The sequence below is a fragment of the Benincasa hispida genome, chromosome 6 (genome assembly GCF_027475165.1).
Source record: "Benincasa hispida cultivar pf3 chromosome 6, pf3_genome.v1.1, whole genome shotgun sequence".
Taxonomy (NCBI): domain Eukaryota; kingdom Viridiplantae; phylum Streptophyta; class Magnoliopsida; order Cucurbitales; family Cucurbitaceae; genus Benincasa; species Benincasa hispida.
This window is the reverse complement of record NC_143483.1, coordinates 49,227,270-49,252,100: the sequence shown is the minus strand read 5'-3', so window position 1 is coordinate 49,252,100 and position 24,831 is coordinate 49,227,270. Positions and strand designations below refer to the sequence as shown.

Below are 24,831 nucleotides of genomic sequence, written 5' to 3'. Positions count from 1 at the left end.
ACGAATATAACTAAAATGTCATTAATGATATTTATTATTATCTACAAAGAATTACAATTATTATTTTTTTTTAAGAGAGAATCAATAATTATTATTATTAATATCATTAATAATAATACCTCACATTTTAATTACAATACTTCTTAAAAAAAAAATTATTATTATTAATTGCTATGATACTTTGATGTATTATCTCTATAAAATTTAATATTAACGCAATTCCATACCTTTATATTTACTTGAAAGAAAAAAAAAACTCATATCTTTTAATCTTGTCCCATCAAATATAATATCATCTTATCCATTAACTATACAGTTACCAAAATTTTTAAATACCTTTTAATAGATTTATAATTTATTATTCTTGGCTTATTACTTTAATCGATATCAATTACAAATAACTCACTTTTTCATCACTAGAAATTAAAATAAAATAAAAAAAAAGGTCAACTTAATATTATGATGATTTGAATTTTTTTTCTGAAGGTAACCATTGCAATGATAAAAATCAAACTATCAATTTTAAAGATGATAATTGGTAATTTATATTCTAATGGACTAGATAAATGTTTTATTAATATAATTTTACTAAATAAAATTTATGTAAAATGTGATAGTTAATTGGTAATTTATTTTCTAATGGACTAGATGAATGAAATATGTAAAATGAAGTAGGTGAAGACTTGAGATTATTATTTTATTTTATTTTTTTAAGAAAATTGAGCGACTTCTTCTCAAAACAAATAAATAAATATTGATCTTATTAAATAGTCTTAGATTTCAAGTTGCAGACCTCTCAATACAAATTTTCTCTCCCTTATTTATTACACAAAATTCTACATTTAAAAAAAATCTGGTATTTTTCTAGATTTGATATATGATTCTATGTTATAAAACAAGAAAATAAGGAACACATATGAAAAATAAATATATGGAAAAGATAATAGGAAAGATATTTGGAAATAATATCTAGGAATATATAATCTACTAACATCTATATTAATATTCATTTGTCTTGTTAAAACCTTACTGGGAAAAACCTAGTTAAGAAAAAATAATAACTACCTCCTTAAAAACCTTGATGAAAAATCCAGACAAAACCATAGTCAAGAGAAAAAGAGTGCAACACATTTATTCATTCTCATGAAAATATCACTTGATACTCTTGGTTGTCACATACAAGTATGTCAACTTCTTAAATGTTGTTGCAGGTAACACGTTCGTCAATGAGTCTCTCAAGTCGTCTTTTAAAGGAATTCGTTGAATAGTGATGTCGATACTTTATGCTTTATCACATTCATATAAGAACACTATTGGCTAGCCTCGTACATCATCAAGATTTTAACATGATTTAAAGTAGTTGTTATGTTTGGCTTCATAAGCTACCATAATAGAAAAATCTTCTCCAAATACTAAGTAACCTGATCTAGTTCTTACGGGCTAGATATAGAGATGTTTAGGGGCAGGGCAGGTTCGTCCCCGTCCCCCATTCCGTTCTCTGTCATCACGAATTTTCCCTGCAAGGAATGAGGTAGAAATTTCGTGGGGATCAGGTTCCTTGCGTAGAAAAATTCCTCGTCTTTATTTTTTAACAATTTTTTTAATTAAATATATATATATATATATATATATATTAACAATTCCTTAAATATTTGCAATACAGTTTTTATTTAAATAAAATATTATCAATTTTGTTAATGAATATAATGATACACATGCAATTTTTTTAAAAAAAAATAATTAAACTGTTAAATTCTCATAATTTGTAAAAATTATGATTCAACAATTAGAACATCCTAATTACAATATCTAAGGAATTAAAGTAATAAAGTTCTAAACTTAAATAATTAAACATCCATAATTATCCTAACAAAAATTTTCAATATTAATTTTTTTTTTTTTTTTGTATGTATGTGATCCTAACAAAAGTTTTTAATATTATTGTGTGTAATTAAAACATCCATAATTATCCTAACAAAAGTTTCCAATAATTATTGTGTGGTCATCTATTAACTTGTTGACTGGATTCGGTCATCTAGGTCATCTGAGGTCTGTACGAGTTTCGGTCTGTACTTGTTAACTTGTTGACTTGTTGGCGACTTGTTCTGGTCGACTTGTTGTTTTCGATAGCAACCGATTTGTTGGCAGACGGTGACAATCTTATTGAGGTGTGGGTTTAACACGGTGAGAGCTAGTGATGATGGTGCGTAAGCGGTCGCCTCTAAGACTAAAGCAGAAGAATGGATGGCGAATTGCTCGTCAACCCTTTCGTCTGCTTAGACCGGAGATCGATTGGGATTGGGTGCTCGTTCTTTGGAGGTGAAAGATTTTGGGTTGTCTGACGGTCGTTCTAAGGAAGGTGAAGGGTCTGGTATGGGGAGTGTTGGGTTGAAGAAGGAAATTCGGGTTGTGAGGGTTGAACCGGGTGGACTGGGTTTTGGGTTAGTTAATGGGCAGGAAGTGAAAGGGGTGTCTGGGAGCCTTAAGGGTGTTGGGGGCCCGGATGAAAACCAGGTTGTGAGGGGTGTTGAGTTGGGCCTTGAGGGAGCTGGAATGAGCAGGCCTGATGGGAGTAGGCTGAGACTGAGTGAAGGGAGTGGACTGGTACAGAGGGAGTTGGGGAAATGGTCGATAGGCAAGGAGGCTTTGGTGGGTGGGTCACGTGGTGTTGAGCCCGAGTTGGGAGGCTCGAAGGGGCAGAAGTCAGACAGTGAGGAGGTTTCACGGGCTAGGCTTTATGGAAGTGAGGGTCAATCAGTGGACACTCAGGTTCTTCGTGAGCGGGAGGAGCCGGTTCCTAAAACTGGTTTAGCTAGAGGGTTTGGTCCAAAGTTGGATCGGTTGGGGGAGGGGTGTGGTTCTGGTGGTTCTGGATCCGGCATGAAAGGGGGAAATTCGTGGGTGGCCCTTTTTGGTCTAAGTTGAGGGGTAATTTGGAGTTCATTCCCCCATTGGTTGAAAATGATAAAGTTATTGTTGAACCTTGTGAGGAAATTATTCATGAGGGTGTCTATATGTGAGAGAAATCTCTAGTTGGTTAGTTTGTGGATGTCAAACTCCCGTATTCTGTTATTTGTCATCTTATTTAGAGAATTTGGGGACGTGTCGAGATGCCAACTATTACTTTATTGGAGAACAGTTTGATTATCTTTAAATTTTAGAAGATATAGTCACGAGATTGGGTGCTGGAGAATGGTCCATGGCACTTGGGTGGCAAGCCCATCTTATTACGACAGTAGTCTCCAAGTATTGTTCCTGAAACCTTTGTGTTTGATTCTGTTCCTATCTGGATTAAACTGGAGTGTGTTCTCCTAGAGTTGTGGACGGTTAAGGGTTTAGTAATGTTAGCTAGTCCTGTGGGTAAACCTGTCTCTTTTGATGTTGCAGCAAAATAATGGCGACGGTTATCGTATGCGAAAGTTTGTGTTCAGGTGAATGGTGATTCGTGAATGCCCCCTTCAGTCACTGTTAGAATATGGGGTCAGGAGTTTATTATTCCAATAGTGTATGAGTGGAAACCTCGTAGGTGTACTTATTGTGGTTCCTTTGGGCATACTGGGGCTGTGTGTGAGCAACAGAGTGTGGAGAAGAGTCAAGAGTTGTGTATTGTGGCAGTCAATGAGGGGTGTTTGGAGGAGAATAGGGGAATTGAGAGTGTGAGGAAGGGGTAGGACTTGGGTATGGGTGCGAGGGGAGTTAGCCCAATGGATGAGATTAAGAGCGCAGGGAGGGTTGAAGAGTTTAATATGGTTAGTCGTCGTAGGCGTGATAGAGGAGGTGTAGGGCATAGGGGTGGTAGTGGGTCACCGGGTACGACGCCCTTGAAGAGCAGAGTAGTTTATGGGTCCCCTAGAATTACGGGATTTGTAAAGCATGTTGATGATTATAATCAGTTTGATGTTTTGTGTGATGGGGGGGAAACTCGTTGGCATTGGCACTAGTGCAGGAAGATCCTGATCCGTTGTTTGTTATGGATGGGATGTTCGGGAGTTTGGGCAAAGGCCTAGTGGGAGGTGGTAAGTGTGATTTCTTGCAAGGTTCATGATGTGGTGTTCCTAGAATGTTAGGGGGTTGAATGACCCTGTCAAGTATAGGGTGGTGGCAGACTTTTTGGCTTCCTCCTCTATTACTTTCTACTATTTTCTTGAGACGAAGGTTCGTCATGAGAATTTTGGTATGGTGATGGGTAGGTTTGGTGATGCTTGGAGTTGTATGTGTAGCTATGGTGTGCAGGGAGTTGGGAGGTCTGGGTGATGTGGCGGAAGAGTGTCTATGATTTTTCCATTAATGTCAGTGGGGATCAATTCATTTTTGGAACCTTAGTGGATATTGTATCTAGTGCTAGGTTACATATTGGTGTTGTGTATGCCTTTAATCACGTGAGCGAGAGGAGGAACTTGTGGTCTCAGTTGATTGATGTGTGTGCCTCGTGGCAGCTTCCTGGAGTTGTTTTGGGGGATTTTAATGCTATTCGTAGTAGTTCGGAGGATTTTGGTGGTTTTTCTAGCTTGAGAGAGATGGAGAAGTTTGATGGGGTGTTATTGGAGGCGGATCTGGTTGAGTTGGGTGTGACAGGTAACTGGTTTACCTGGACTAGTAAACTTCAGGGGAATGATATCTTGTGTCGATTGAATCGATGTTTGTCTAATGAGGCGTGGAAGGTAGCTTTTCTATATTCGAAGGTTAGGGTTGGTCAATGAGGGATTTCTAATCATAGCCTGGTCAATGAGGGATTTCTAATCATAGCCCTCTTCTGGTTTCTACAGGGGAGACGAGGAGTAGGCCGCCTCTTACATTTCATTATTTTTCTAATTGGACAGAGGCAAAGGGTTTTCTTGATACTATTAGGTCAATGTGGAGAAGGTCTGAGGATGTGTCTCCTATGGTTAGTTTTGTGCGAAATTTAAAGGCAGTGAAGCGGGTTTTTCGTGCATCATTTGGTAGGCATATCTTTGTGTTAGCTGATAAGGTGTGGGCGGCTAGGCAAGTTATGGAGGCTGCTCAAGCTCCGTAGAAAGGGATCCTGCTTCAAAATCGGTGTGTGCGGAGGCAGTTCAGGCCACTGAGGTGTTTTGGTTAGTGGCGAGATTGGAGGAGGAGTCGCTCTGGCAGAAGGCCAGGGTAAGGTGGCTGGAGTTAGGTGATATGAACAAAACTTTTTTTCATCGCTGTGTTCGCTCTTGTCGTAGCTGCAGTGGTTTCTTTATGGTCGTGGATGCTGGAGGGACTCGTCAAATGGTGCATTATAGGGTGGCAGGGGTGGTGGTAGAATTCTTTCGGGGTTGCTTAAGGGCTCAGAATGTGGAGTATAGGAACCTTGTTAGGATTGGCGTCCTAATTCTCTCGGAATCTCATTGTTTTGTAAAGATACACATTGTTCGATGAATAAAATAAGTGTTATTTAATTCTGGCATTTACTCATATCCAATAAACAAAGCTCATTGGTTATCTTATGTGAACTTAAGCATGTATATGTGATATACAAGTGGATCATGCCTTAAGTGATGACCTAAATCAGTCTGTAGTATAAGGATTAAGGTGGGATACCTGATCCTGGTGACACTACAGATACCACCCGCTTTGTAGAGGTTTTCAAGTGTTGTAAACTACTACAGATGGTTGATCCTGACCATTCGTGTGGAGACGTGGAGCGGGGGTGTCCTATACAAAGAGTTTGTATAAGACCTGGACCACAAGATAACTAGACTCTGTATATAACGTCGTTGATACTAGAGACTTGCATTTCACTTAAACGACCATAGGTGACATGACTTCAATCCTTAGTGTTTTGAGAACTCTTGCCTTTGAGGGCCGTTCTTTGATTAGTATTTGTGAGAGTGGCCAGATTGCCAACTCAACATGCCTACATTTTTGGGGACTTGTCTGATCTGGGAGCTGGGAACTCAATCCACAATATGGAATTCACTCCTTTCCCGAAGCAGAGATAAGTAGAGAGATTGCTCCCTTAAGGGCTGATTCCGGGGCTTGAACATAGTGGCCACAACTTCTCTTTGGAAGAGAAGACTCAGTCATAGTAGGACTATGACTTATGTTCATTAGAGGGATCAGTGGTACTTAAGGAGACAGATGTAACTACAAGGGCATAACGGTTATTGGTCCAGTTGTACTTACGAGCGATCTGTGAAGGGTTATCGCACTGCTGATTGGTTAAGATGGACACATAATATATCTGTAGTAAAGAGAGTTCAGCTGTCGATCTTTAGTGGAGTGCCTGGTAGGGTAGTTAACGGATGGTGGATCCCGTGACTAAAGAGTTTAGTCATTATTCACGTACTGTTTGAGCTTCGGAGCTACAGGTCCACGAGGTCCCTTTGGTAGCTTGGATTCTGTTGAGGATTCGTTCTTGGTGTTTATTTGAAATGTTCAAATTGACAAGAGGTATTGATTATATATGATATAATCGGTATGATGTATGAGATACATCTAGTGGAGGATTGATGTAAATGAGATTTACATTAAGTACCATGGAATAGAAAAAGAACTATGGTTTATATGTTTCATGAGATGAAATATTAAAACTATAGGTTATAAATATAGTATGATAAGTTGGTTATCATTTATGTTTATAATAATATTAATTATTAGATAATTAATTCTTTTTCTTTTAAATAACCAAAGTAGTGGATGGTTATTGGATCATGGTAACCGTGAGTTTAAAAGGAAAGTAGTTTCCTATTTTGAAATGAGGTTTTACAAACGATTGAAAAAAGTTTTTGAGTTTTTTCTCTCTCGCGCAAAGAAACTCACGGGTCATCAAGTAAATATAGATTTACTAAACGATGGCTGGGCGAGCTAAACGATCGTGCAGGTGCGAGCTAAACGATCATGCAGTATTACTAAACGATCACATAGCTTTTCTAGACGATCGCTGGCCTAAGGTAAACGATCATGTAGAGTCTGTAGGCGACAGACCGAGCTAAACGATCACATAGCTTTTTTTAGACGATTGCATAGCTTTATCTAAACAATTGGGCATCGACTTATACGATAGGTCTCTGCCATCTCTCACTTGCCCAGTCGTGTACGCGATCGTTATTTCCTCCATTCGTCTGTCTCATACCAAGTCTGAATAGAGCCCACCCTCTGGATTCTCATACCGAGAATACCAAGGTCGCCTTGTTGGTGGTGTCAGATTCAAATCAACACCGTCGAGGTTTATTGGAGGTTGTTCGTGGTGCTGTGGAGGTTGTTCGCTGTTGCGGAGGAGTTCATGACCGAGGAGATCGTTGAGGACGAGCGCGAAGTGTTCGTGCGGTGTTGCAGTCTTGTAGATCGAGTGTTCGTAGTCGCTGTTGTTCGAGCGATCGCGCAACGGAGTGTGGAGATGCTTCTGCCTATGTGCATAGAGTTTTAATCTCTGTTCCTTTCTATTTTACATGCTGTAATTTCTGTATGAATCGTATAACCGTTTGTTTGAAGTCGACGGTAAATGTTTTTTGATTCATGATTGTAATTTGGAATAGTCTTGTTCCGCTGCTCATGGAATCTCGTTTTCAATTTCCTTCAGATTTTACTGCCCGAATTGAGGATATTGTGCAGTTCAACTGGTTCGAAGATGGGGTGGAAGCGCTTGGTCGGCCAGTGAGTCGGGAGGAGATTTAGAAGGCTTTATTCTCGATGAAGTCTGGGAATGCTCCTGGGCCTGATGGGTTTTTGGTGGATTTTTACAGAGCTGCTTGAAGTATGGTTGGGGATGATTTTTGTAACGTTGTGCTGAATTTTTTTTTTAGACATGTTACCTGCCTGGTGGAGTAAATTCTACTACTAATACTCTCATCCCAAAGAGACGGGGAGCTGAACGTATGGAAGAGTTTCGTCCTATTTCATGTTGCAATGTTGTGTACAAGTGTATCTCGAAGATCTTTGCTGAGAGATTGTGATTGTGGTTGCCTGATTTCATTAGTATTAAGTAGTCTGCGTTTGTTCCGGGTAGATCGATTTTCGATAACATTTTATTGTGTCAAGAGCTCGTGGGGAGCTATAAGGAGGGCAGAGGGAAGCCGCGTTGTGTGTTAAAGGTAGACCTTCAGAAGGCGTACGATTTGGTAAATTGGGATTTTCTGTTTAGTGTGTTGTTGGCTATAGATACGGACCTTCATTTTGTTAGTTGAGTGAAGGCTTGTGTTACTTCACCTAAGTTCTCTATGATGATTAATGGTTCCCTTGAAGGGTTTTTTTTTTCCTGGTAAGAAGGGGTTGAGGTAGGGGGATCTGTTGTCTCCTTCTTTGTTTATGATGGTGATGGAGATCTTGTATAGATTGTTGAATAAACCTCCTGTGTGGTTTAGGTTCCATGATCGGTGTGAACGTTTGGGCCTAACTCATTTGGTTTTTGCAGATGATCTGATGATTTTCTATGCAGTTGAGAGAGATTCTTTGGAGTTTGTGAGGCACGTCTTGGCAGAGTTTGCATGGTTGTCTGTGTTAGTTGCAAATGTTGTGAAGAGTTCCATGTTTGTTGTGAGTGTGGAGTCAAGGAAGGCAAAGGAACTAGCTGCGTATATAGGTGTATCTCTTGGTTCGTTGCCTGTTAGGTATCTGGGTTTACCTTTATTGGTGGGTCGATTGAGACTTGTGGATTGTGCGCCTTTGATACAGAGGATTACAGCTCGTATTAGAAGCTGGACAGCGCGGTCCTTCTCCTTTGCTAGGAGGTTGCAGCTTGTTAGGTCTATTTTACAGTTCTATCAGGTAGTGTAGCATCTTCGTGTTACCTGCGTGTGTAACTCATGAGGTTGATCGTCTGTTACGTAGTTATTTATGGAAGGGTAGTGTGGTGAATCGGGGTGGTGCACGAGTTGCATGGGATGAGGTGTACTTGCCGATGGGAGAGGGGGGGATGGGTGTGAAACATGTGGCCTTTTGGAACCAGGCTGTTATTATGAAGCTGCTTTGGCTTCTCTTAATTAAATCGGGGTCACTATGGGTGGCATGGGTGGAGGCGTATGTTTTGCGTGGGCGGTCGTTGTGGGCTGTTCGGAATGAGGTTGGGAGGTCTTAGTGCTTGAGGGCTATCTTGCGAAGTAGAGATAGATTCAAGCATCAGATTCGTTTGATGATCGGCGATGGACGGTCTTGTTTTGTTTGGTAGGATCCTTGGCTGTCGGGGGGGGGGGGGGGGGGGGGGGAGGGGGGGAACGCGATTTTGGATTCATACGGGTCTACGGTGGTTCATGATGCAAGAAGTAGTTTGGAAGCGCGATTATCGGAGTTCATGGATGGTGAGGGAGGTTGGAGGTGGCCTACAGTGTCTTGGGAGCTGCTTGAGATCTGGAGTCTTATCCAGGTAGTGGGGCCTAGAGTAAGGGGGGAGGATTATTGGGTTTAGGTGCCAGATACTAGTGGTCAGTTTTCTATCGCTAATGTTTGGGAGAGTATGCGTCATCGTCATCCTAGGGTGTCTTGGGCTAGTATTTTGTGGGTGGGGGGTGATATTCCAAGTCACTTCTTCTGTGCGTGGTTAGCAATGAGGGACAGGTTGGGTACACGAGATTGGTTTAGGAGTTGGGGTGTGGTGTCAGAGGGGAGGGGGTGTCTTTTATGTGGGGGAGGTGTGGAATCGAGGGATCATTTATTTTTTAAGTGTGGGTTTGGGAGAGAGGTGTGGTCTAGTGTGTTGCGTCAATTGGGTTTCACGCATCGGGTGGCTGATTAGGATGTAAAATTAAGTTGGTTGTACCGAGTGGGGTCGGGTGAGGGGGTGCGTAGTAAGTTGTTCCGTGTTTTCTGGTATATTTCCATATACTACATCTGGCAGGAGCGTAATCGACGGTTGCATAGAGGTCGACCGAGGTAGGTGTCTACTCTGGTTCACCTTATTGTCTCTACGGTTCGTGCTCCTGCTACTTCCTGACGAGTTGACCTTCTTGGTCTTATCTAGTGTGTGTACAAATGTTTTTTCTTTTTTAACTTCACGATGTTCTCTGTTTTGCTATAGCCTCTAGTTTGTAAGGTTTTGGGTTCTTTTCTTTGCCTTTCTCCCTGGTGGTTTGCGTGTTTATGTTTTTGTGTTGGTTTTGTTCTGGTCTTATCCTGTTGGCTTTGTTTTGGTTTTGTTGCCCTATCTTTGCTTGTGCTTTGTTGCTTTGATGCCTTAATCCCGGGCTATGGGATCCCTTTTGTTGTTGTACAATAATATCACCTATTCTTAAAAAAAAAAAAAAAGTTTCCAATATTCATATTGTATGTGTGCGCGCAAAAGTTTCCAATATTAATGTTATGTATGTGCAGAAGTTTCTAATATTAATGTTGTGTGTGTGTGCGAGCACAAAAGTTTCCAATATCAATGTGCGTGTGCATGTGTACATATGTATGCATGCGTGCATGCATGTGTGTGTGTGTGCGCGTGCATGTGCAGGCGTGTATGCGGACAGGTGGGCGTGCGTGTGTGTGCGTGTGTGTGTGAGACAAAAGGTTGGATAGGGCTAGGGACGAAGATTATAAATGAGGAAAAAATTTCCCACCCCTCTCCCTATTCCCCATGTATTCGGGGATTTTTCACCTCATTCGAGACGGGTCCCCCGGGGCCTCGACCCACGAGTTTTTTTAGACGTCTTTAGTTAGATAAGTAACCTAACCGGTATCTTCACAATCATCTAGATCACTATTAGATTTATGAGAATAAAATAAACTAATTCTCAAATAAAAACATAACATATGTTTAACTCTACTCCAATGTCTTCTTTCTTTGTAGGAATATTATATTTGTGGTATGACAGGTAGCATATAAGCTGGTAAAGATATAAGCGCACTTCTTTCAAAAATATTATGGTTCTTCGGGACCTAAGATTCTTTATTATCTTTCTGATATCTGATTATATAAATTTTTCACACCAAGTGAATGAACCATCATACAAAACTTATCATTTCAATTTATTTCTTAAGAAACTCTATTTATCTTTGAAATCTTTCTAGGAATTTATGCTCAAATTATCAGTATATATATAAATAATATGTAGTAAATCTCAAATTGTGGTGTCTTTATAAAAGCAACAAAATAGAGGTTATTTTTATACCCTCATATTAACAAATATTTAATAAAATGATTATATCACATTCGTCATGAATATTTTATAAGAATATCTATGATATATATATATATATATATATATATTTCTTTAATATTTGAATTATATGAATTTAGTATCTTTAATTCTTCAAAGATATAATTATTAAGATATTCATATAAATGTATGGAGAATATGTCTCACTATAATCAATATCATTTCTTTGCGAGAATTGTTGTGGAACTTGTCTCGCGTTATATAAAGTGACCTCTTTTTATTTGTTTTTCTTACAAATAGTCACTTGTATCTCACATCTTTGACATTCTCTAATGTTTGAACTACTAATTCCCATGATTTGAAAAATAAGTTTATTTCTATTGGATTGTTTCTTTCCATGTAAGTCAGTCATTTCTATGTCGCGACATTTTTTCAATATATCTGAGTATATAATATTGTGAGCAACATTGTATGAAAAAATGTTGTCAACTTATTTAAATATGGTTCTATACTTTTCTTGTCATGACACATATATTATTGAGATCTCTTTATTATCTTTATTTACTTCATGATGTTTATGAGTACTCATATTCAAGATATTTTCTAGAATATTCATATTTTTAACCGAGTCATTTAATTATTGACTACTTATTTTCGAGTAGAAAACAATTATAAAACAAGATAATAAAGAACAAAGTAAGAAGAATATAAAGTAGAGAGTGAATGTATTATCTATTCAATTGTATATATCAAAGGTCTCAATGACCGCTATTTATATAGTTTACAAGATATAGAAAAATAAATATATGAAAAAGATAATGGGAAGATATTTGAAAATAATATATGAGGATTTATATAATCTATGGACATTTATATCTAATATTCAAATATTTATAACATGCTCATTATTTTGATATGGTTGGATATATTACTTATTTATTTGTTTATTTATTTATTTTGGCCTTTTTGCTAATTGTCCATTTGAATTGATAAGCCTTTATCTTATATGTAATACTACAACCCCTTAAGTTTCGTGAGAATTACAAATAAGGAATTCCATTTATTTTATACTAGTCGAAACTACGTGTGTTGCACGTGTTTCATTTTCAACAACGTAATGTAAATATATAAGTTGAAAAAACTAGAAAATTTTTTACTGATAAAAAAAAATGTCAAATTATTTATAGAAATAATAATAAAAAAAGCACTAATAGATTTTTATCAATGTCTATGAGTGATATACTTGTATAACTTTCTATCACTATAATATTAATGATAGACTTCTATCAATTTCTATCACTGATAGACACCGATAAACTTCTATCAGCCTCTATCAATGATAGACTTCTATCGGTTTCTATTATTGATAAACACTAATGATATACTTCTATCAGCGTCTATCAATGATAGACTTGTATTAGTTTGTATCACCAATAGACTTCTATAAACGTCTATCTGTGATAGACATTGATAACAATATCTATCACAATTATCTAAAAGCAACAGAACTCAAATTTAGCATCCAACTTCATGGTAGGTCAATTTTAAAACCAAAACTTAATGGGTGTTCAAGAACCAAACAAAATTAACTCAAAATACCCAAAATTTTACCCTTAACAGCCAAAAATCCAGCGAACTAGAGTGCTGGCGGCGATGAGGATTGGGTTGCACGGATCTAAGAGTTAGAGTAAGAGAGAGAGTGAATCAGGTAGAGAGAAAAAAATCAGCTCACTAACAGTGACGTACAACCAGATTTGCGGTGGAGACCCAAACGACGGTTGGACATGAGTGCAGTTAGAGTGCATGGGGTTAGAGAGAGAGATTGAGATCGGATCGAAGAAGAAAAAAAAATGAGAAAAAGAAGAATGAGAAGGGAAAAAAACAATTAAATTTTGCTATTATGCGTAAATAGTTTCCTTATTTTTCTATTTTTGAAAATTCCAAAAAAAAAAAAACTATTCAATCTAAATTTTGATCTCATAAATGTTAAAAAACACAATTTACGTTAAATGACAAGAAAAATATATATATATATATATAATATACCATAAGCAAGAAAAGTGTTTTTTTTTTTTTAATGTTTTCTTCTTTATTTAACACAAAATATATATTAGTTAGAAATAAATTGTGATTTTTTTTTATAAAAAAAAATCTATTTAACATGACGTGTGGGTATATATATATGTGTGTGTTTGAAAGGAGTGAGAAGTATATATTAATTAGAGATAAATTGTGATTTTTTTTAAAAAAAAAAAAAATCCTTTTAAAAATAGTAGATATTAGTTAGAGATAAAATGTTTAAAAAACAATAATTTTCACTCTATTTAAAATATTAGTTAGAGATAAAAGGAAAATCTTCACAAATAGAAAAAATGTCAAATTATTTACAAAAATAGCAAAAAAAAAATACCGATAGACTTCTATCCGTGTCTATAACATAATATCAACGATAGATTTATATTAGTTTCAATCGTTTATCACATAGAATCAATGATAGATTTCTAATAGACTTTTATCCACCTCTATCAAAGAAGATTAAATTTTGTTATTTTGTGTAAATAGTTTCACTTATTTTTCTATCTTTGAAAATCCCCCAAGATAAAATGTGATTTTTTTTATAAAAAAAAATATTATTCAACGTGAAGTAGATATTAGTTAGAGATCAAATGTGATTTTTTTATAAAAAAATCATTTTGAAGATGTGATTATCTTCCTAGTTTCAAACTTTAATTTAATTCAAGATTTTTTTAAAAAAAAAAATTGTGATAGTTATTTCTTATTGTTTTAAATCTTTTTATATTTGATGATTTGATTAATCTCCTACTTTTATACTTTAAATTAATCTAAAATAATAATAATAATAACAATAATTTTAAATTATGTGATAGTAATCTCTTAATTAGTTTTTTTTTATGATTTGTTCATTATGTTAATTCCAAACTTGGATTTAAACCTTTTTTTTTCCGAAAAATTATCATAGAAAAATATCGTGATAATTCTTTTATTCTCTTAATTTTAAATTTTAATTTAATTTAAATTATTATTATTATTTTCATTGTAATCTTGCCTATATTAATTTTTTAATTAATTTGAATGATATGATTGTTCTTTTTATTTCAAACTTTAATTAAAATAAAATACTTTTTTTTAGAGAATTTCATACTGATCATTTCTTAGTTGAAAAAATATATTTGATTATCCTCTGATTTCAATTTTCTTTTCAAATTTTAATTTCAATAAAAATATAATTTTGTTTATGCAAACAAAAACCCTAAAAACTTAATCTCTTTTGATTTGTATGAATCTTCCTCTTGATTTATAAATTTTATTTCAATTTTTTTATGAATTGATATATACTTGCGACAAATATGAAAAGTGAAAAAAAAAACGGAAGCATGAAAAAAAATAGTTATTATTCTTATAAACTCAATAACTTGCTTGGTGTGCATTTATAAAAAGTAAAAAGTGAAAAAAAAAAAAAAAACTACCAAACCATTAAAATAGTCACTCTTTACTCTATCACTTTGTTGATGTCTAAATTATTTGAACTTTGAAAAATTTTCTCGAACTTCAAAAGCAAAGTCTTTTCTCTAGCCTCTTCAATATGTGAAGATCAACAAGTGAATATAGAAAAAAAAATATAGAAGCGTAAAAAAAAATTATATTCAATCACTCTATATGTTTTTACAAAGTTGAAAAGTGAACAAAATAAAATAAAAAAAGAAGATATATGTTAATAGAAAAATTAAACTTCTTAAATAATGAAAAAAAATATTGGAAAAGATGTTGCTACAAAAAAAAAAATAGTAAAAAAAAGGTAAAGTAACTTTTTAGTCCACGAGTTGTGAATAATAGGTGTGTTTTGTTCCTGAGTTTTGAAAACGTACTTTTTTAGTCCTTGATCTTTTAGAATAGGTGTATCTAGTCAATGAGTTTTCAAAATGTTTCTTTTTAGTCCCTAAGTTTTTTAGAATATGTTTAAAAGGTCTTTGAACTATTTTTTATTTTTACTTTATATAATTATATGGAATTTTAAATTAAAAAATATGTTTAAAAATAATTTTAGAGAGAAGAAGTATTCTTTGAAAAAATAATTTTTACTTTAAAATAATAATAAACAAAATTATTCCATTACTTTTTAAACCTATTTTTAAAAATTCGGGGACTTGAAAGATATATTTTGAAAACTTAAGGACCAAATGAATCTATTCTAAAAAACTATGGAGACTAAAAAGATATATTTTGAAAACTCAAAAACCAAATACACATAAAAACTCAAGGACTTAAAATGTAATTTTCTAAAAAAAATACGTGATGAAAAAAAAAGTTAACTTCTTAAAGAACGAAAAAAAGATGTTACAAAAAAAAGAAAAAAAGAAAAAAAAAAAAAGTTAGAAAGAGTGGATTAGCAAAATTAAAAAGAGAAAAAAAAAAAGAAGAGAGAGAAGATAACTAATAAGAAAATGAGAGGTCGAAATTAGCAGAAAATTTAGTTGTGAAATCATCATTTGATTTGATTTTTTTTTAAAATTCCTTTATTTATTGTGAAATAGAGATTATTAATGATAAAATGTATTTTTTTTTCAAAAATCATGAATAAGAGATTAGAGAATAAAATGTGATGTATTTTTAATTCTTTTTTACCTTAATTTCTTTAAATATTAGAGATAAAATGTGATTTAAAAAAAAATCGTGAATAATAGATTAGAGGATAAAATATGAATTTTTAAAATTTATTTTTCTTTAGTGATAAAATAAATTCTTTTAATAATTTAAATATAAAATTACATAAGATATCTTAATAACCATCAACTAAAAAAGGTAAAAGAGGAAATCAAATCTCTCCTTATGACCTGTTTTTGACAGTAGATTGGCAGGTTTTACTGTGAAAAGAAAATTCCACACTTTATTTCTTGTTTTATTTTTGTGTTTGTTTTTTTTCCTAAAGAATATTGGGTTATAAATGACTTTTTAAAATAAGTATAGATATCTTAGTTATTGAATGTACTAAATTTGACAATAATTTCCACTCTTCGCTACGTTGATACAAAATAAATTATAATTTTTTTTTCTAGGAAATTCTTATAAATAGGAAAATCCAACAATATTTACACCTTATAGCAAAAAATTCTAAAAATATTGTATTTTTAGAATTTTTTACTAGTAAATATTTTTAAATATTATTTTTATATTTAAAAAGACCCATTTTTTTTTTTGTACAATAGGATTTAGGAGATTTAAATCACAGATCAAGTGGTCAATAATATTCTCATATGCAGTCGAGTTGTGTTTACTTTACAAATGATATGATTTTAGTTTATTCTACATTTATTAATAAAAAAGGAATTATTTTATGTTATATATATGTAATTTCTGACTGATAATACAATATTTATCAATTGAGTTATATTCATGTTAGCAATATATCTATATCTTTCCCACCTATAGTTTTTAGTTATATGTATGTTACAAAATTATTTAGAATACAACAAATGACTAATAAAATAAGAGGCATTGAATAATTTAATATGATGTGGAGGTGCTACCAATAAAATATTACGGTTTAGATGTTGCACTAGTAGATGTTTGACTAGTTGGATAAAATATAGATTATCATTACACTTTTAGTCCATAGGTTTTAAAATATTATACTTGAGATTTGTTTTAATTTGATCCATAAATTTCAAGATTTACACTTCTAATTTCATTTGTTTACTAAATACTCACTTTTTTTTAGTACAAATTGGGGGTGGGAGAATTTGAACTACGATCCTCACTAATTGCAGATGCCAATTGAACTAAGATCTTGTTGGCACTACTCACTTTCAATCTTTGGTGTTTAAATGCCAATTAATTATTTCAAAATTACCATGAAGTGAAATTTAATTAAGGGGGTTTCCAAAGTTAGAAAAATAGGAGAAACTATTTACACAAAATAACAAAATTTAATTTTCTTTGATTGATACTGATAGAAGTCTATGAATATCCATCAGTGATCTGATAGAAATCTATCATTGATACTACGATAGATTTCTATCATATAAGAGAAATTATTTACACAAAATAATAAAATTTAATTTTCTTTGATTGATGCTGATAGAAGTCTACGAGTATCCATCAATGATCGGATAGAAATCTATCATTAATACTATGAGATAGATGCTGATAGAAGTCTATCAATGTTTTATATGCTATTTATGTAAATAGTTTGATACTTTTTCTATATGTGAAAATTTCTCTTTAATTAATTACAATTCTTTTAAATTAACTAATAGACATTATCATTAAAGACAGAGATTGAGTATTTAATAAAAAATCGATGTTAAAAATATCAATTTTGAAATCTAGGAACTAAACTAAAACAAAACTTGATCAAATCTCAATGATGAAATTGGAACATTTTGAATCCTTGGAATAAATTGAAATCAAACTCAAAATTTAAGAATTAAAAATGTAACATTTTAAAATCTATGAACGAAATAGAAACTAGATCCAAAACCTAAAAACCAAAAATGTATTTTTCCATAATCAAAGCAAAATAGTACATGTCAATTAAATATATTCAATTGGCATTAACCTTTTCTTGTTACATACTATATGCCAGTTAAACTTATAACTAAGCTCACTGAACATTGATCTTTTATTCTGATATTATATTAAATTACTGTGTTATTGGTTATATACCATTAATCCTACAATCGAAGTTTTAGCTCAAGTTATATGAAAATAAGATTTAGTACAGTGGTGGGCGAAGATATAAAAAGGAAAAAGATGGAGGAGATTAGTGAATATGTACACTACATATAACAATCTCCAGCAAGAAACATACAGAGAAAATGGAGGAAAAATACCTCTCAGGCTCCTCGTGTAATCTAAACATAGTTGTTACATTACAGGAACAAGATCTTGGAAGGGGTAAAATTCAGGCTACTGTGAGATATGTTCTTATCATGGTTGCTCCAGTAGGATCAGAAAGGAGATGTTTAACGAGGCACATTCTCAGGTCATTTGGAGCAAGGACGAACATGTACAAGGCAAAAAGTGCAAGGTCCGCTGAAGATAAACTAGACCCAAGAAATCCCTGCCACATCCTGCAACTTAAGAACAATAATTAGTATACAAGCTAACGTTCAGTTTATCGATGGAGATTGTTTTTTTTTGTTACATTTATTAAGAATCCAGCAAAATCTTCCATATATGATATATCTATCTCTAGCAATTACATCGTAAGGCTTTTGTTGTGGGCAGGGTTCAAGTCAATGGATCTTGGGTATATAAAAGCAATTTCTCTATTAGTATGAAAGCTTTAGAATAGCCTTTTTAGATATGATTAAAATTAGAATTAGGTTAAGTCTACAATAGAATACCAATTTAGATGGCAACCTCAATGTTGAGTAACTACTACTTTCTTAATTTGGCTCTACATCGATTTATTTATTTATGGAATCCAACAAGCTGAAGTACCAGGTTATTACAAATCAAAGCACCAGATTATCAGACTACATAAGCGAATTTTGATGTCATCATCTTAAGAGGAAATTGATCGTACCAATCTGGCAATTGGAAGAATGTCCGGAAAAATGTTCGAATGCCCTCAATGTCCAGTTGAACAATCAGTGCAAGCCCAAAGAGAAAAAATGCTCTCTGGCGCTTCCTTTCTTGTGGCCAAAGAGTGTTCCAAGCTGGAACAGAAGATAAATTAATAAACATTGAAAAACACTTGAAAGATACATGTACAGAATAAAATGGTGTCCTTGAAATAGATTTAAACACAAAAACTGGCTAACCCTGCATTGAGATGTTCCCATAGCTTCTTCCGCTAGCAAGACCATCTTTTAGTTGTCCTTGCTTCAGAACTTTGGCAATAACAGAAGCATATTTTGGAGCTTCAGACAGAGATCTAACAACTGAATAACCTGCTTGAGGAATAATGATGAAGTATATAAGATTTCTCGATTGATAATTCTATAAGTTAGATGTTGAGCTCGTTTTTTTTTAATACCGGTGGCTGGATGCACCATGCTGGCAGCTGCACCAAATGCGAGGTTTTTCTGCTCTGTGTTTGGCAAGGATCCACCAACTGGAATATAAGACCATTCCTACATGGAAGATTATGTCCTTTTCATTCTTTTACTGGTTTATATAAGAACTGTCATGAATAACAAGGGTGCAAAATTTGATAATTTGAAATGCAAGAGAACTGATAGCATATGCGATCAGTAAACAAAGTATTGGGATTTAATGGAGGAGAGTTTCATGGCATGCATAATTCTGAGGAAATCAAATTTTTAAACAACCGATTTTGTCATAAGTAATGATCTTCTACCCCATCCACCAATAGGTGTGGAAGTTTACCCAGTTCTAGTTGGTCCACTGAAAAGCAGGAAAGCAAATATTTGAGTGTAACTAATATTACACCGATTTGATGTCAGTCATAGATCTCAAGTAATGCAAAAGCATCATTTACAGTATAATGACAGATGGTAACACTTCTTATGTTTAGACACCTTTTCATGTTAATTATACGTGAACATGCACCAATAAGAATAAGATACATAAAAGCCACATGAAAAGGGTGAAATCCAAAACTTTCAGCTGAGGAAGTACTGAGTAGCAAGGTTGATAATGAAAGCTCAATTCATCTGCGTCCACCATCTTATTTGGAACGAGATTTGTTTCATGTATGCTTCATTCTCCTAGTTGACTCGCTACTAATTGGAAGGAAGAAAGAAAGGAGGGGGAAAAACATACACTGACACGAACACTCATCTAACGTACTGTTCTTAAAAAGATGTGAGATGTAAGGAGATATCGAACAAATAGTAAGTAGTAACATGCTATAAAGGCACTGAACATCATTCACGAAACGTACCTCCTCATATGTTTTCACAATTCGGATCCCCATAGTCTTTAATCTTGACATGAGTTTTTTCTTTAACAGATCAAATGGCATAGCTTCTTTTGAAGCTAAACAAGTTTCCTGCAAATTTTAAATTTCCAAGTGTAATTCATACACGATTCTGAGAAAAGTAAAATACAAAGATAAACTAATAACAATGGTGCAGACCTCAAAGAATACTTTTGTCGGAGACATGGGCATGGCGTAAAGAAATGTAGGATATTGTGCTTCTAAAGATGATTTTTCTTGCTTTGCGTAGTCCCTGTAGTCCATAAAAACCATAAGACTTGGATCATAAGGATTGTTTTCCACCTGAAATGGTCATACAGATGTACAGGTTGGTTATCAACACAAGAAAATTCCATATAAGAACCGAACATTATTTTGTTTAGGAAATAACACGAGAGAGCAACATCAAGAATTACAAACAATGGTTCGATAAAACTCAAGTCTAATTCTACATTTTACGTTTCCCCCCAGATAACAGACTGCATGAAATATATAGTACCCTTAAATTGGTGTTAGAAAAAAAAAAAAAAATAAAACTTTAGTTTATACTAATAAGGTGTCTCTGAGTAACAGACTATCAAAGAGTTTCCTTCCATACAGTATTCCAATAATGATTTGCAAACTCAGCAGTTGATTATCACATAATATAACAATTAATTTTAATAACTTTTTAGAGATTGTATAAGTCGTCTGTAGCTGTACGTAGGAGGAAAAGAAAGAAGAATAAACAGAGGAATTCTCCTTCCTACCTCAACCTCCACACCATAAGCTGTTTGGACAGACACCTTTGGCCCACCAACCTCATACTGCAGCAATTTACCTGAAGCTGCTCCTGATGCAACTGTTGCCAGTCTACAATGAAAATTTTAATAGTTGAAGAAAGAACAAAAAGTTAATATAAGCGACTAAAATAATTCATACTGAGGTCAATAGCAGGAAAAAAAAAGATTATGCCATTTTACCTGCACGGGACAAAAATATCATGTTCACAGGCTACAAGGCTATGGCCAGTGGTACTTTCAATAATGCTGTCCACTCTGGAGTTGAGATATGAAACACCTGACTTGATACACCTACGGGAATTAATACATTATATAAATTCCAAATGTATAAATTAGTCATCGTACCAAAAATCATACTGTCTTAACTCTTACTTTTTAAGCAGCTCCTCGTGAAGCAAATGCCTACTAACACGTCCATATGCACGGCCAATAAGAACAGGATCCTTGTCATCAAGATATATGACTGTATCCGGCCACACATGCTCTATACACCCTTCAAGCCCAAGATCTGTAAAGTTGAAAATTTGAGTTTAGATGAAAGTGGAGGTTGGAGTTCAACCATGGTAATGTATCTTGTCGCTTCACGTGAAAGCTTCCAGGCATTAAAACTGGCCTTAACTGGATGCAACAGATGGCGTAAAATTAATACTTGAAGGAACAATAGTATACTATGTCATTTCCTTCTTAGAATACTAGTTTTAAATAAGACTATATAAATCTAATGAGCTTCTCAGCTTAAGCTTTTAAGCTTGATTTAATACTATATTAAGAGGTCTTGAGTTCAAATTGCAAAGTCATTTTTGTTCCCCTTTAATATTAGTAGCTCACGTGTTGGACCTTGTGACACAGGTGAGAGGATAACAACTTAAAACGTTTGGAATGGATTTAATGATATATATTAGAAGGAAAAGGATAAATATATTCCAACATAACAGGATGGATTTTGGATGCAATTCCTCCTTAGTTATTAACCGATTATGAGCATAGTTCAAGACTGAACTAAGTCCAGGGCAGTCTGGAACGTTTCTAAGGGAATGAATAGCAAGCATCAACGTACCTTTAAATTCATCTTCCCACACGCCATAGTTATTTGTAAATGGCAGATCTGGACCAATGAGTCCAACTTTTAATCCCAAAGCAGCGGATTCCGCAGCCAGAGCAAGACCAGCAGGACCACAACCAATAACCACCAAGTCCAATACGTCATTTCCAATCGATATTGGCGGAAGCTGCAACAATAATAGAAGGGGATATCACACACTTACAATTGAAACGCCTGTAGAATGATACTGATTACTAGAAACACGATCACAACAAAGATACTGGAAATCCAGCAATTCAATAAAGTGTCTATTTGTAGTTAATGGGGAAACATGTGATGTGCTTCCAGAAATCCAGCAATTCATTTAGAACTGACAAGAAACTCCTGAAACTTATTTTTCAAAACAATAATTGCATGATCAAAAAAATTATTGATTCTATACTTCTTTTTAGAGAAGGTTGAAATGACCTCAATCAAATCCATTAATATCATCAGTTCAGTCCTCAAATTTATACCGGAGATTAAAGAAAATAAAGAAGAAAGAAAAACAAAAACTTAAACATTAGCCACGAGTAATAGGCCGAAGCAGAAAAATGGAGAGTGTCAAGGCGTATTACCATGCGCCATAGAGACAATAATTCCATTGAACCAACCACCTCAGATATAATTACATAGTTTAATCAAACCACAGAGGCCAAAAGATATAATATTAAGTTCTTCGGACTCCCATATGCTTAAGCTTTGTAATTAGGGTGGATTTAGTCAATTAATTTATACAAGATTGCAGGGAGTAGAAACTTTTAAGAGCACAAGCACGCACCAACCCCAATAACAAGTAAAAAAAAAAAATTCGAGATGAATATGAGCATTTAAGTAATAGTTGACAAACTACAGAAAGCTAAAAAATAGTACGAAGAATAGGGAGAGATAGCCGAACCTCGTCAGCGAGCTTGGATTGCATCTCCATCGTCTTGTTCTGCTGCATTTGAACAAAGAGAAGCTCGGAGCCACCGCCTTTGATGTAATCTTCGTCGTCTGCGAATCCTTCCCTGACTGCGATGCAACTCTCACTTCCGGCACTGGCCATAACAAGCAGAGAAGGGCGACGCAAACGGAACTGACGGTTTTCTGTTCTACATAACAACCTGAATCTTCTAGTTCCAGTAGAAGCGAAATTAGAAGTATTAGAAGCGGCCATTGCCGCAAAATTCCGAGCAGCGAGTCCCATACACTCCATTGACGAGTTTTGGCTGCAAGGTTTGTTGAAGAAGCAAGCATCTAAGCCATTAATGGAGCTTCGGTTGAATGAGAAGAGAGAAGAATCAAAAGCGAAAAAGGAATGAGATCGAGAGAGAATGGGAATGCAATCTGCGTTGCCTCGCTAGTTCTGGAACTCTTGCCTGCTTGGTTTAACCTCCAATTTTGTAGGTAGTAAGATAGGGAGGGAAATTAAATGGTGGTGTTTTATTCACTGATTTGTCAAACGGCCATCCGCCAATGCCACGTGTGGACACGTGATTGGTTCTGAGTCCCTTGAAAAAGCTACCTTATCCATGGAAGAAACGACTCGATTTGTTGAGTAGAGGCGGGGCAGCCGGGCAGGGCACTTTCGACTGGCGGGAAGCGAAATCCGACGTCTTACAAACTAATACCGCATCCGCACGCTGATCAAGTACCATGGTAATGAGTTACACTTTTACTGAATTACCCTTAATTTAACTAAATGTAGTAGTGGCGGGTTTTAATTAAATTTAAGCCGGGTTTCTCGTTATGTGCATTCCAATCAACCATTAAAATATCGGTGTCGATATACGACTCTAGTTTTATTTAGAAATTGCGAAATTTATAAAATTTGTTTAGATTAATAATTAACTTCTTTTTACACTACAACTAATTTATGAATATTATTATTAATATTTGGTTGAAAGACACTCTTAGTTTCTGAATTTTCATAAAAATAACAATTTAATCTTTAAATTTTTAATTTTGTAACAATTTAGTCTCTAAATTTTAATATGTAACATTTTAGTCCTTATATTTTCAAATTTGTAATAATTTAGTTCTTATTGTAGAAATTATTGTTAAGATTTAATGAAATTTTTTTTTTGTATAAATAAACCGATAAACTAATTAGAGACTTAATATTTTTATAAAATACAAAGTTTACATCATAGAGTAACAAAAATTGACATCAAACTTTGATAATTTATTTTTATGTTAGGGACTAAATTGTTACAAATTTTAAAGTAGGAAGACTAAATCGTTACATACTAAAGTTCAGGGACTAAATTATTACAAATTTGAAAGTAGAGGGACTAAATCATGTTATCAATCAAAGTTTTGGGGACTAAATTGTTACTTTCATAAAAATTTAAAGACCAAAGTATTTTTTACCTTAATATTTCTATTTTTTTTTTTAATAAATATATGACACTTTTTATATTTTACGTGTGTTTATAAAAAAAAGTTGGAGATATCCATGAATGTTTAGTATTGATGTCGAACCATTCGTTAACAGATATATCAACAAGTCGATGGATATTTTCATCATTGATTCCAATATGCATCTATCTTTATGCATCTCACTTTCATCACACATACAAATAAATTAAATGTTTCAAAAAATAAGTAATAAAATTTTTTCATGTGATAAATTATGATCATACAATTTAGTGGGATGCACAAAAAGGGTAGGTGCAACCTAAGATGCCCCTAAGTATTTTCTATTTATACTTACTAATTTAGCTAGGTTACATATTAAGGAATCAAATTCCACAGTGAAAGAGCATGAACGTGTGCGTAAGTAATTTTTGTTTTGGAAATTCTTGAAAAAAATAAAGAAATTACACAACAGACTAAACATAAATTTACAACATGCTTTATAAGGGAAGAGGACATACCCTTGAAGACCTTATTGAATGCTTTTTTCTACACAAACTCCTTGAAGACTTTCTTCAATAATTTCTTCTTCGCTATCTCATGAATAGCCATGGACAAGGACACCGCCACTCGAAAACCTTGCTATTCTTCGGATAGAATCAAGATTGTGGGATCTTTTGGAAGGGAAGAACTTTA

General features: G+C 34.1%; 2 protein-coding genes across 2 annotated transcripts; one reads left to right on the top strand and one right to left on the bottom strand.

The window, feature by feature from the left end:
- The first annotated feature begins 3,680 nt into the window (after positions 1 to 3,680).
- LOC150035737 (uncharacterized) lies at positions 3,681 to 9,022 on the top strand. Its single transcript, XM_090314414.1, has 9 exons — positions 3,681 to 3,899; positions 4,060 to 4,186; positions 4,234 to 4,575; positions 4,767 to 4,885; positions 4,984 to 5,306; positions 7,485 to 7,602; positions 7,752 to 7,897; positions 8,310 to 8,690; positions 8,776 to 9,022. The coding sequence occupies exons 1-9, from the start codon at positions 3,681 to 3,683 to the stop codon at positions 9,020 to 9,022; spliced, it is 2,022 nt and encodes a 673-aa protein (XP_090170540.1).
- An 8,783-nt stretch (positions 9,023 to 17,805) lies between these two features.
- On the bottom strand, positions 17,806 to 23,446 carry LUT2 (Lycopene beta/epsilon cyclase protein). Its single transcript, XM_039035238.2, has 11 exons — positions 22,694 to 23,446; positions 21,772 to 21,943; positions 21,087 to 21,222; positions 20,895 to 21,005; positions 20,682 to 20,784; positions 20,092 to 20,235; positions 19,897 to 20,004; positions 19,027 to 19,123; positions 18,812 to 18,940; positions 18,574 to 18,706; positions 17,806 to 18,115 (listed from the first exon to the last, which is right to left on the bottom strand). The coding sequence occupies exons 1-11, from the start codon at positions 22,991 to 22,993 to the stop codon at positions 17,947 to 17,949; spliced, it is 1,602 nt and encodes a 533-aa protein (XP_038891166.1). The 5' UTR covers positions 22,994 to 23,446; the 3' UTR covers positions 17,806 to 17,946.
- Positions 23,447 to 24,831: the final 1,385 nt, after the last annotated feature.